We start from the raw sequence: 11,661 nt of genomic DNA, 5'->3' as shown, positions 1-11,661 counted from the left end.
TGGGCATTCCTACTTCCGTAGTGATACTGCCTCGGAAACCCAAGGAGGGGTCGCTATGAGTCGGGGCCGACTCGATGGCAAATAACAACAACAACAACATGGTTAGATTATCACTTAATCATCCAATGCAGTGAAACTCAAAGTGTGGTCCCTGGACCAGCAGTATGAGCTTCACCTGGACATAGAAGAGAAATGTAAATTCTAAAGTCCGTCTCCAGACCAACTGAATCAGAAAGCTGAGGGTGAGACCCAGCAATCTGTGTTTTAACAAGTAGTCCATGTGATTCTCATGAACACTAAAGTTTGAGAACCACTGATCTGGTTCTTGCACTAATAGTGTTTTACCTTAAGGCAAAGTTTCTCAACATTAACACTATTGACATTTTGAACTGAGTAATTCTTTGTGGTGGGAGCTGTCCTGTGTGTTGTAAGATGTTTATCAGCATTGCTGCCCTCTACCTACTAGATGCCAGTAGCACCCCTTCCTCCTAGTCGTGACAATCAAAAATGTCTCCAGACATTGCTACATAGTCCCTGGGGCAAAATTGCCCCTGGATGAGAACCACTGCCTGAGGAAATACTCCATAATATGGAGAAAGTGTATATGGAAAAAAAAATTATATCACTCTCGTTTGTAAGTCATAGGCTATAACACATGCTTCCCCATAGTGAGGTAATGGCTTGTTATTGCTGTTGTTATGTGCCGGCAAGTCAGACCCTACTCACAGTGACCCTTGTTTGGGTTTCCGAGGCAGTATCACTATGGAAGTAACTTGCCCAACCTTCCTTCCAAGGAGTGGCTGGTAGGTTTGAACTGCCAGCCTTCTGGTTAGCAGTCAAGCGCCTTAGGCACTACACTACCAGAGCTCCTAAATGTATATTACATACTTAAAGCATGAGAATTGTTCATGACAGAAGTGAAAACTGCTGGATACAGAATAACAAAGAATATTTTCTCAGATGTATATACATAAATTATTGTATTTATTTATGGTACCTAAATATTAGTGGTGTCACTCTCCAGCAAAACACAAGAATGGGTGTCTATCGTCCTTAGAATTGAATCTCAATTCTGGTAAGGACCAGAATTCACAAGTCCCCTCACAGCATCTCCAACCTCTTTACCTGTACTTCCTATCTCTCTGTTCGTAGAACCACCAAACACAAGCTCATCACAGGGACCTTCTATTCTCTTCCTAAAATTCTCCTTCTCCTGATATATGCCTATACAGGTCTCTGCTCAAATGTCTTTTCCTCAGAAAAGCCTTCCCTGAGTACCCTGTCTGCTACAGTGTAGTATTTCCCACACCCTCTGCTCGTTAGCTGGGAAGGAGAGTTATTTCAAATACCAGAGCGTTATTTCAAATTCCATACTACACAAATGAGAATCTCTGGGGGTGGTCTTCAGGCTACCAGTAGTTTTCAAAACCTCCCCAGTGGAAGAACCACTGCTTCTCTTCTCTTTAGCTTTACTTGAAATACTTCAGGACCTGACTTCACGTTATATATTGATTGGTGTATTCTTTATGGTCTGTTTGCTATACAAGAACGTAGGCTTCAAATGGGAAGGGACTTCATCTGTTACGCTCACTGCACTATTCCCAGCATTAAGAACAGTGTCCAACACACAGTAAGTGCTTAATAGATTTTTATGAATGAATAAGTGGTTATATTGAGTTATGATTTTCAGTGTTCTTTTTAATTTCCTATACTCTAAATTTTTCAAATGTTCTTTAATAGAATGTATTATGTACAGTCAGAAAAAATAAAAAAAGAAAGCTAATTTTTTAATCTGCCTTTGAAAACTATGATCTATTTGAGGCACATTGATTATCACATACTAGGTACTCAACAGAAGGGAGACTGGGTGATCTTCTTCCTTAACGATTTACCACTTCGGAAACCCAAAGGGGGTTGCTGTGAGTCAGAATCAACTCGATGGCAGTGAGTTTGGTTTTTTGGAAGTATTCAACAGGTCCCTGGGTGGTGCAAATGGTGTGCACTCAGCTACTAACCAGAGGCTGATTATTCAAATGCACCTAGCAGTGCTAAGAAGAAAGGCCTGGCAATCTGCTTCCATAAGATTATAGCCACTGAAACCGTTGGGAGGGCTGTTGTACTCTGAAACATGAGGGGTTGCCATGAGTCAGAATCCACTCAATAGTAACTAGTTTTTTTGTTTTGTTTTGTTTGTTTAGGTATACAACAAATAGCAATTATTGTTATTGTTCCCTTTTGGTATTATTTACTACATAAATGGTTTGGCAATACCATATTTTTTTCCATGGTTGTTGTAACCTTATTGTTTGTTGTTAGGTGCCATTGAGTCAGTTTTGACTCTTTGACTCATAGCAACTATGTATTATCAGAACAAAACACTGCCTGGTCCTGTCACTTTACAGAATACATATTCTAACTAGAAATAAGTCATTAAATTTAAAAAACCAAACTCACGGCCATCAAGTGAATTCCAACTCATAGCAACTCCCTTTGAGTTCCTAAGGCTGTAAATCATTACAGAAGTAGATTGTCTCATCTTCCTCCTGTGGAGCAGCTGGTGGGTTTGAACCAGTGTCCTTCTGGTTGGCAGCCAAATGCCTTACCCACTATGTCACAAGAGCTCCTTACATTCATGTTAGATGCAAAAACATTTGTGAATGCTCTTCTGCAGTATTTGAATTTTTTTCTGACATACACCCATGACTTTGAGGGACAAAGTAGAACATCTTCTAAGCCCCAATCATATAATAGGGCCCGTGTAGATAGCAATATAGTTTGTGCAAATTGAGTGTAGGTAAGCATATGGTTTGTATGGATTCCCCCAAAAATAGAGCACATAAGAAACATAAGTTGAGCATATTGAAAATTTGTTCTTCTATTTTTAACAGTCTCTCTTCAGTTAAGTGGCCAAAGTCAAAATTAACATTTTACATGCAATTGAGGAGCTATATTTTGCAAGCCAGGTGTGACCTGATGACAAGAACACATTTGCCACCACACTTTCCACATTCAAGTCAAAATCATCCTAAAGTTATGTGTTTTGGAAAATCACAGCATTCCACAAATAGGGAGGGGTAGGCTTCTAATACACCTCCATGAGGGTTGTCCTGCAGGCAATTATGTGGCTTTCAACTTCCTTTGCAAGTCACTATGGTAACAGCAAAGCACAAACTTAAAAGGAAGTTTGCATTCATGTATCTGGAGCTGGGCTATCATTAGATGCTTTGGTCTTCTTAATTCAGCATTAATTTTTAGTTTTATAGTAAAACTTTTTCATTTTGAGTCATTTGGCTGTGATTTTACTCGGCTAAGAAATTTCTTTGAGTTAGCAATTCAGCTCAGTTTTAGAAAAACTTACCCAGCTTAAGGCTATGTGGGTTTTTTGTATGGGCCCAGCATCTGTAGCAATGGATAATAGATTGTTTCTTAAAATAATCTTAAATTAATGGATCATTGCTTCTTCCATTTGGTCCTGACAAAAAGTAGCTCTGGCATTTCCTCTCCCTTTCATGCTGTAAACTGAATATCATTTTCTTGAGCTCTTGCCAGAAAAATGTTGCTCAGGAAAGGGGCTCAATGTTCAAGTAAATTATGGAAAATATGACAAAGATTAGCAGGATTTTTTTTTCTGCAGGACTTTTCAGAGCCTTCATTACATTATTGTGCATCGTGCATTTAAAAGAAAGGAAAATAATATGCAGTTTTTCCCAAAACATATTTTACTCTGGAATATTGTGTGTGTGTGTGTGTGTGTGTGTGTGTGTAAAGAATCTCATAGAAATGGTATTTTACAGAACCCTCTTTAGTAAAAGCTGTCCTGAAAGTACTGCCAAATCCATAGTGAAAATTTATTTGGTTTCCGAATCAGATCCTCCCTTCCAACAATACAATTCAACTACAGTTTAAATTACTGAAAGTACAACTATTAATATTTTGGATTTTTTTTCCATTTTAGATACTAGATTGAATTCTCTTTTTCCATACAGGGCTTTTTATTTCTTTCAGTAGCCTGTGTTTCTCTTCTATATATATTTTATCAGTAGAAGCTATCAGTAATAATGGCACTTGGAATGTCCAGCTGGTCCTCATAGAGAGAGAAGAAATTATGATATCCATTGATTTGCAGTAAAAGGATAAAAAATGAGATTTAAATAATTTTTCAGGATACTATTCAAGCTGTACTTTTGAAAATGTGTTTGATTCCCAGTGTGGTCCTGAACCAACTACTTAACTATTTAGTAGTTAGTGAGGAAGGGAGTGATTTCACATTTGAATAAGGAAGTTTGTAACATCATTACTAGATTTTCCCAGAAACTCTCAGTTTGGAGTTTCTTGCTAAAAAAAGTCTATCCTTATTGTCTATTAGAAAATAATCTAGTCCAATTTAGACCTTTGTTGTTGCTGTTAGGTGCCATCAAGTAGGCTCCGACTCATAGTGACCCCGTTTCACAGTCCTTGATATACCTGAGCCCATCACTGCAGCCAACCACTGTGTCAATCCATCTCGTTGAGGGCCTTCCCCTCTTTTGCCAACCCTCCCCTTTACCAACCATGATATTTTTCTCCAGGGAATGAATGGCCCCTTCCAACAACATGACCAAAGCAGATGAGAGGAAGTCTGGCCACATTCTCACTTCCAAAGAGCATTCTGGCAACACTTTTTCCAGGATAGATTTGTTAGTTCTAATAGTCCATGGGACTTTCACTATTCTTCACCAGCACCACAATTCAAAAGCATCAACTCTTCTTCAGTCTTCCTTATTCATTGTCCAGCTCTCACATGCATGCAAGGCGATTGAAAATACCATGGCTTGGGTTTAGGCGCGCCTTAGTCTTCAAGGAGACATCTACAGCACTTTGAAGAGGTCTTTTGCAGCAGATTTGCCCAGTACAGTGCGTCATCTGATGTCTTGACTGCTGCTTCCATTGGTGTTGATTGTGGAACCAAGTAATATGAAATCTTTGACAACTTCAATCCTTTCTCCATTTACAGTGATGCTGCTTATTGGTCCAATTGTGAGGATTTTCATTTTCTTTATATTGACATGTAATCCATACTGAAGACTGTAGTCTTTGATCTTCATCAGTAAGTGCTTCAAGTATGAAAATATATTTGCCTGTCTAGATGAACCATGTAGTTGGTAGTTGGTTCCTACCTCAATTGGCTGCCAACCTCGGCATCTATTCTAAGCTAAAGAAATATTTATTTCTCAACACACCAACTACTGTTTGGCAAATATTCAGAAAATAAATTACCAACTTAAATTCTAAAAATAAATAAAAATGTGCATATGTGTATGTGCATTTATATACACACAAGGTCCCCCAGTGGTGCAATGGTTTTCACCTAAAGGTTGGTGGTTCAAACCTACCTAGTGGTGCTGCAGAAGAAAGGCCTGGAGATCTGTTTCCACAAAGTTTGACGCCAAGAAAATTTTATGGAGAAGTCCTACTATACAACACGTGTGGTTAACATGAGCTTGGATCAACTACATGCAGCTAACAACAGCAATACACACACTACTTTGTAATAGTGAATAAACAAAATAGCGTGTGTCCCAGATAACACTTATCCACATTTTCTTCATTTAACTATACTTCATTTTTCTGAAAGTTATTGTAGATAACTTGATTTTTCCAATTTAGGGGAAAATTCTAAATGGTGAAGAAAACTTAACCTGCATATTGTAAATGTAATGAGAATATAAACTATGTAAAATTTATTTATAATAAAATTGTTTAAAGCACTCATAAGTAAAAGCTGATTTTATTAAAATCAAATAGAAAATGTGCAGAGAAATGATACAGAAGATGCAAGTTTTAGATGAAATTAATGTTTTATATTTACACATGCAAAAGGAAAACGCACAAAATGAACATTTGTCCACAGAAAATTAAAGAAACAGAAACCAAATACAGGAGTCCCCTTCTATGACATACTATGCTAAAACTGACATAAAATTTTGCTTCCTTATGTTGCTGCTAGTTGCCATCTAGTCCTACTGCCCAGTCCTGCACCATCTTCACAAGGTTCAACTCCATTCTGTGGGATCCATAGAGTTTTCATTGGCTAATTTTCAGAGGAGGAGCTCTGGAGGCATAGTGCCCAAGGCATTTGACTGCTAACCAGGAGGCTGGCAGTTCAAACCCACCAGCCACACCTCAGAAGGAAGTTTGGGCAATCTACTTCCATAGTGATACCACCTGGGAAACCCAAGGAGGGGTCACTATGAGTCAGATCCAACTCAACAGCAGTGTTGTTGTTGTTGTTGTTATGTGCCGTCGAGTCATACCTGACTCATAGCGACCCTTCCTTGGGTTTCCGAGGCAGTATCACTACAGAAGTAGGATTGCCCAACCTTCCTTCCGAGGAGTGGCTGGTAGGTTTGAACCACCAGTCGTCTGGTTAGCAGGCAAGTGTCTTAGCCACTATGCTACCAGAGCTCCCAACGGCAGTGAGTAGAGTTTAATTTTCAGAGGTAGATCACAACATCTCTCTTCCTAGTCTGTGAAGAAGGTCCACTGAAACGTATCCACCATGGTTGACCATACCGGTATTTGAAATACCCAGTAGCATAGCTTCCAGGAGCAGAGTTAACATTCAAGCCACCACAGTGTGACAAACTGACAGCCAAGTGATGGTCATAATCCTCTTTAAACTCAAAAATAGATTCCTACTCTAGATTTGACCTAGCCCTGGACTCTAAGACTAGGCCTTTCGCTGAACAGGAAAAATATAAAGAACTCTTGGCAAATGGGAAAAAAAGTCTAGTCTCATTCAGCTTTCTTGCTTTCCTCTGCTGGCCTGAGTCCTACTAGCTGTATTTTTCTGGTAGCCACTGAAATGTTGAATTAGGCACCACTCACCCACATTCCTCCAGAGGCTACACACTTCTTCTACCTTTTACTCCTATATCCTCCTGGCAGCCAGGACTGTCTCCGTCCAATTAGCTCATGGACAGCCTTGACTTCTAGCCTCACTTTTATGAGTATGCCTCAGTTGTGGCTCTCAGCTATGCCAAATCTCTCTCCTCCAGCCACCAGCTGAAATTATGTTGTTTTTGTGTGCCATCAAGTCAATTCTGACTCATAGTGACCCTCCAGGACAGAGTTTGCAAGTCTGTAAATCTTTACAGCCGCAGACTGCCACAACTTACTCCCATGGAGAAGCTTGTGGGTTTGAACCATCGACCTTTTGATTAGTAGTTGAACATTTTACCACTGCACCCCCAGGGCTCTGCTGAAATAATCCAAACACTGCTACTGAGTTGATTTCACTTCATGGTGACACTGTAGGACAGAGTAGAAGTGCCCCATAGGGTTTACAAAGCTATAAATCTTGACAGAAGTAGACTGCCTCATCTTTCTCCTGCAGAGTGACTGGTGGGTCCAATTTCAGTTAGCAGCCAAATGCTTTAACCACTGCATCACCAGAGCTCCTTACTGAAATAATCACCTTTATTAAAAAGGAAAATACATCATCCATTCCTTGATCTATCTTTACATCATCCCCTTTCCCTGTAATTCTTCCTTGACCTCATGTCCTACTATCCTTCTACTCTCCTACTGGCCAAAACTCCTTGTACTGGCCACTTTCATGCTTTAAGTACTCTCTTGCTCAATGCCCTATGCCCTCTGAATCCCATTCTCTGATAGATAAATCTCTGATAGATATGTAATGTCTTAGACTTTGCTTCCAATGGGTAAAGTTGTTAAATCAACTTTCACCTAATAGGTACTCAATTAATTATTAATTATGTCATCTCTCTATGTTTGTCTTTAACAACTCTTTTTCTTTTTCTTTTTTTTAATTGTGCTGAAGTCAGTGAAAGAGTTCACGCCACAAAAATGTATTGATTTAAAACCAAAAAGGAAAAACCTGTTTTTCCTTCACAGTGAATCTTGAATGGCTTTTATAATAAGGAGATTTGTAAGAGGTTCAAGAGAAATCTTAAACCAAGGTAAACAAGCATGTTAAAGGGAAGCAAAGGCCTACTTAATTTGCCCTGAATTCAGGCAGGAGGATGCTTAAATCATTCAACAGACTTTCGGCAAATGCAATAGAAAAATAGCATAGCTTCTTAAATTCCAAAAGAAACTTTAAATTTGAAGTCTCAGATAACTCACTGATACTCTAAAAATATGAGTGTGTCCCTTCCAGAAATGTAGCCATGCCAACAGTGCTCACAGGTACAAATAGTCTCCATTTAAAGCAGAAGAAAAGTGAAAAAGGGAGGCAGAATATCTTGAATATCTAGTCCAAATTCTAGAGTCATCTTGCCCACAATAAATCTACAACCAAGCTGTCAATCACAACCCTCCAGTGGAGAATAAAATTCAGACCATCTTACGGAAGGATTTTATAATCCTGTGCAGGATGATGAGTAAAAGCCAGCCCAGTTATAACACACGGGTCATAACAAACTCCATGACAATAATGCTTCAGTAGGCCCTGGAAGAAGGCTGCCTGGGCTTGAACCTCAGCTCAGTATGAGGCACCTCCTTAACTACTCTTGGTCTCAGTATTCTCATTTGTAAAATACGATTAATAGCAAAAGGACTAAAGGAAAATAATTTAAATGATTACGACAATATGCCACAAACCCAAAATAGTTGTCTTTGAGTTTAATCTTGGCCCAGGGCAACTCCATGTGCTTAGAGCAATAGTTGATTATTATTAATATAGGGTGATGCAATGGTTAAAGCACTCGTCTGCTAGCCAAAAGGTCAGTGGTTTGAACTCACTAGCTGCTTCTCAGGAGAAAGATGTGGCAGTCTACTTCTATAAAGATTACAGCCTTGGTAACCTTTCACAGATACCAGTGATACAAAATACCTGCAATCCTTACAGAAACAACAGAAGTAGAGATGTAGAGTAATCCCTCACAGACACACAGACACTGTGGGAGAGAGATCCAACAGATCTACCATCTCAGGACCTTAGTACTGGGGGAAACCAGACTCAATTGGCACAACAAAATACATAAAAGTCTTGTTTCTCATCCTACATTGATGAGTAGCAACTGGGATCTTGAAAGTTTTCAAGTGGCCATCTAAGATGCACCTAATGGTCTCCTATCATCTGAAGCAAAGAAGAGTGAGAGAAAAAAGGGAGGGAGGGGCATTTGGAAGTAATCAGTCCTAAGACATGATGGCCCTTGAGACCAGAACTAGATGGTGCCCAGCTACCAATGCCAGCCACTCAGGAAAGGAGCAAAACTGGAGATCCTGGATAGAGTGGGAGGAAAAATGTGTAACAAAATCCAAAAACTCAATAATGGCCAGAATTACTGGTTGAATAGAGTCTGGTGAGACTCTCAATACTATGGCCCTGGGATACATTCTGGGCCTGGAATAAAGCTCAATCCCAGGGGCTGGCTCTCAGCCCAATAGTAAACAAGATGTATCCGCAGAGCACTTAACCTAGGGTGGCACACCCACATGCTTTATGGAGATGCATTGCTTGGAGCGATTAACCACGGGGCACCAGAACGGCAACATCCAAGTGAGGAAATGCAGGACACACAGGAGTGCATAACTATGAGGGACACGGGGTGGGGAGTTACTGGACAGAGAGGAGAGGAGACTGGGTTAGGGTTGGAGATGGTAAATGGAGAGTGAAACTAAATGTACATGTAATGTTGAATGTAAAACAAACTCTGCTCTGTAAATTTGCAGCTAAAGCACAATAAAATAAAGAAAGAAAGATTACAGCCTTGGAAACCCTATAGGATTGGTTCACAGTGAGTCAGAATCAACTCTACAGCAACCAGTTTTTATTTGTTTGTTTGTTTGATGTACATTTTGCTAGCAATGGTACATGCAGTAAACAGGTGCCGTGAAGAGTCACAGATCAGTGCACATGTGCCTCGATCTCTTTTAAGGAATGGAAGGCATGGCTTCTTGGTGTCTGAAATGGCACTTCAGATATTCAAACTTGTGAAGGGATGGAAATAAGCAAAGCAAGTCGTCCTGCCTTCTCTCGTTCAGCACTATGTAGGCCTATAGAAGCCAAACAGCAAGAGTCTTCTATCTGTCTAGTTAGCGCACCAAGGTTCCACACTAAGGTCTGAGACCAGAGACCCTACAGCTTTGTAATAAAGCGCTCCTTTGCCTTGCTTTATTCTCTAGGCTCACATTTCCCATGGGTCAGATGTCAAGTGGAATGCAGGGGTTAGTATTTCTTAGCACCCTGTCCATCCCTATGCCATTCTTTTAACGTCACTAAACCTTATTACTGCTACGTTTAGTAGCAATCTCAAGAGGTGTCATTTTATGAAAAAGCATGCTTTTTAAGTCTATCATTTATAGGATATGGCTTTATTATCTTTCTTCTGTATTGAAGCAGGCATGGTGATACCATTAATATAACCATATCTTAATGTTTTGTTGGTATTTGAGCTCTCTATACATTCCTCACTCAAGCAAACATTTCTTTGATTCCAATGAGACTCTTCCTGGGCAAATGCTATAGGATTCTGTCTTTTACTAAAGCGTGAGCTAAGCTGGCTCTTCATAATGAACAGAGACACTAAGAATTTGCCATACACCTAAATGCCTCAGAGATCTGTATCTCTACAAATACATTCCAGTTGACATTTGCAAGGAACACTTATTCAGTCTAATCACCAAAAATTTAATTTTTCTGTCTACATTCGATCATTATCATTAATGCATATGTTGTTCTGTTTATGTGTTAGCATTCTTTTATATTTTATGCACGTATCACTTGTCTTCACTGCTGACTATAAGCACTTGAAAGGTTAACTTGTTACCTCTCCACATTAATTGTTGCTGCCTAATGTATTTATTCCTTCACCCCACAAATATTTATTGAGTACCTGCAATGACCAACATAAAGATAAAAAGTTGGGCAAGGAAATCTATCCCTACCTGAAGAGCCATAGGTTCTATTTCTGTATATAGATGGACAGAAGATTAAATAGTGTTGTGGTAGTTGTTATTTTTCTGAAACTAGAAACAAGTTGCTCTTGTGTTGCATTATCTATTTTGCCAAAGCCAATCCCTACCATTAGTTTCCTTCTGTACAATTAAATTTAAAAAAGAAAAAGAATTCAAGAGCACAGAAATTTATCATTCAAAAGTATACATAATTTCACTTCAAACTCCAGTGGAATCTCTTTTTTCTTTCTCCACAGGATAGTGGCCAAAGCTTCTAAGAACCTCATGTCCACACAAAGCTTAGGGATCGTATTTGGACCTACCCTTCTACGAGCTGAAAATGAGACGGGGAACATGGCAGTACACATGGTATACCAAAACCAGATAGCTGAGCTCATGCTGAGTGAATACAATAAGATCTTCGGCTTGGAGGAAGACTGACAGACAAGACAAGTTACTGAATATGTTCACATCTGTCTTGATGCCTAATATTTTTACATTTCTGTAAACATATTTCTGAAATATTTTTTTTTCCTTTCAAGTGACAGATGCCTCATTTTGTGAAAACTTAATGATGATTTTGTGTTTAAGTTCCAAACATTTAAATAAAATAATTGACAATATTTACCTATATGTGTTCTACATTAACCCATTCAAGTGCTATTACTTCTAGCACTTCTGAATGCATAGTATACATGACCTGTGCTATTAAATAATGTGCAGAGTACAGCAACTATCTAAAAGATAGCTTTAATGCTG

At 39.2% G+C, this 11,661-nt stretch overlaps 1 protein-coding gene across 1 annotated transcript in view; it reads left to right on the top strand.

Moving 5' to 3' along the window:
- The window catches only part of ARHGAP15 (Rho GTPase activating protein 15), an 898,999-nt gene extending 887,656 nt beyond the window's left edge, over window positions 1-11,343 (top strand). The window contains exon 13 of the mRNA XM_007934953.2: window positions 11,160-11,343. Within this exon, the coding sequence (XP_007933144.1) occupies window positions 11,160-11,343 (184 nt within the window). The remainder of the gene's footprint in view (window positions 1-11,159) is intronic.
- Window positions 11,344-11,661: the final 318 nt, after the last annotated feature.

The sequence above is a fragment of the Orycteropus afer genome, unplaced genomic scaffold (assembly GCF_000298275.1).
Source record: "Orycteropus afer afer isolate SDZICR_OR568_19922 unplaced genomic scaffold, OryAfe1.0 scaffold00023, whole genome shotgun sequence".
NCBI classification, from domain to species: Eukaryota; Metazoa; Chordata; class Mammalia; order Tubulidentata; family Orycteropodidae; genus Orycteropus; species Orycteropus afer.
The sequence above is the reverse complement of the archived record's forward strand: the minus strand, read 5'-3'. Positions and strand labels throughout refer to the sequence as shown.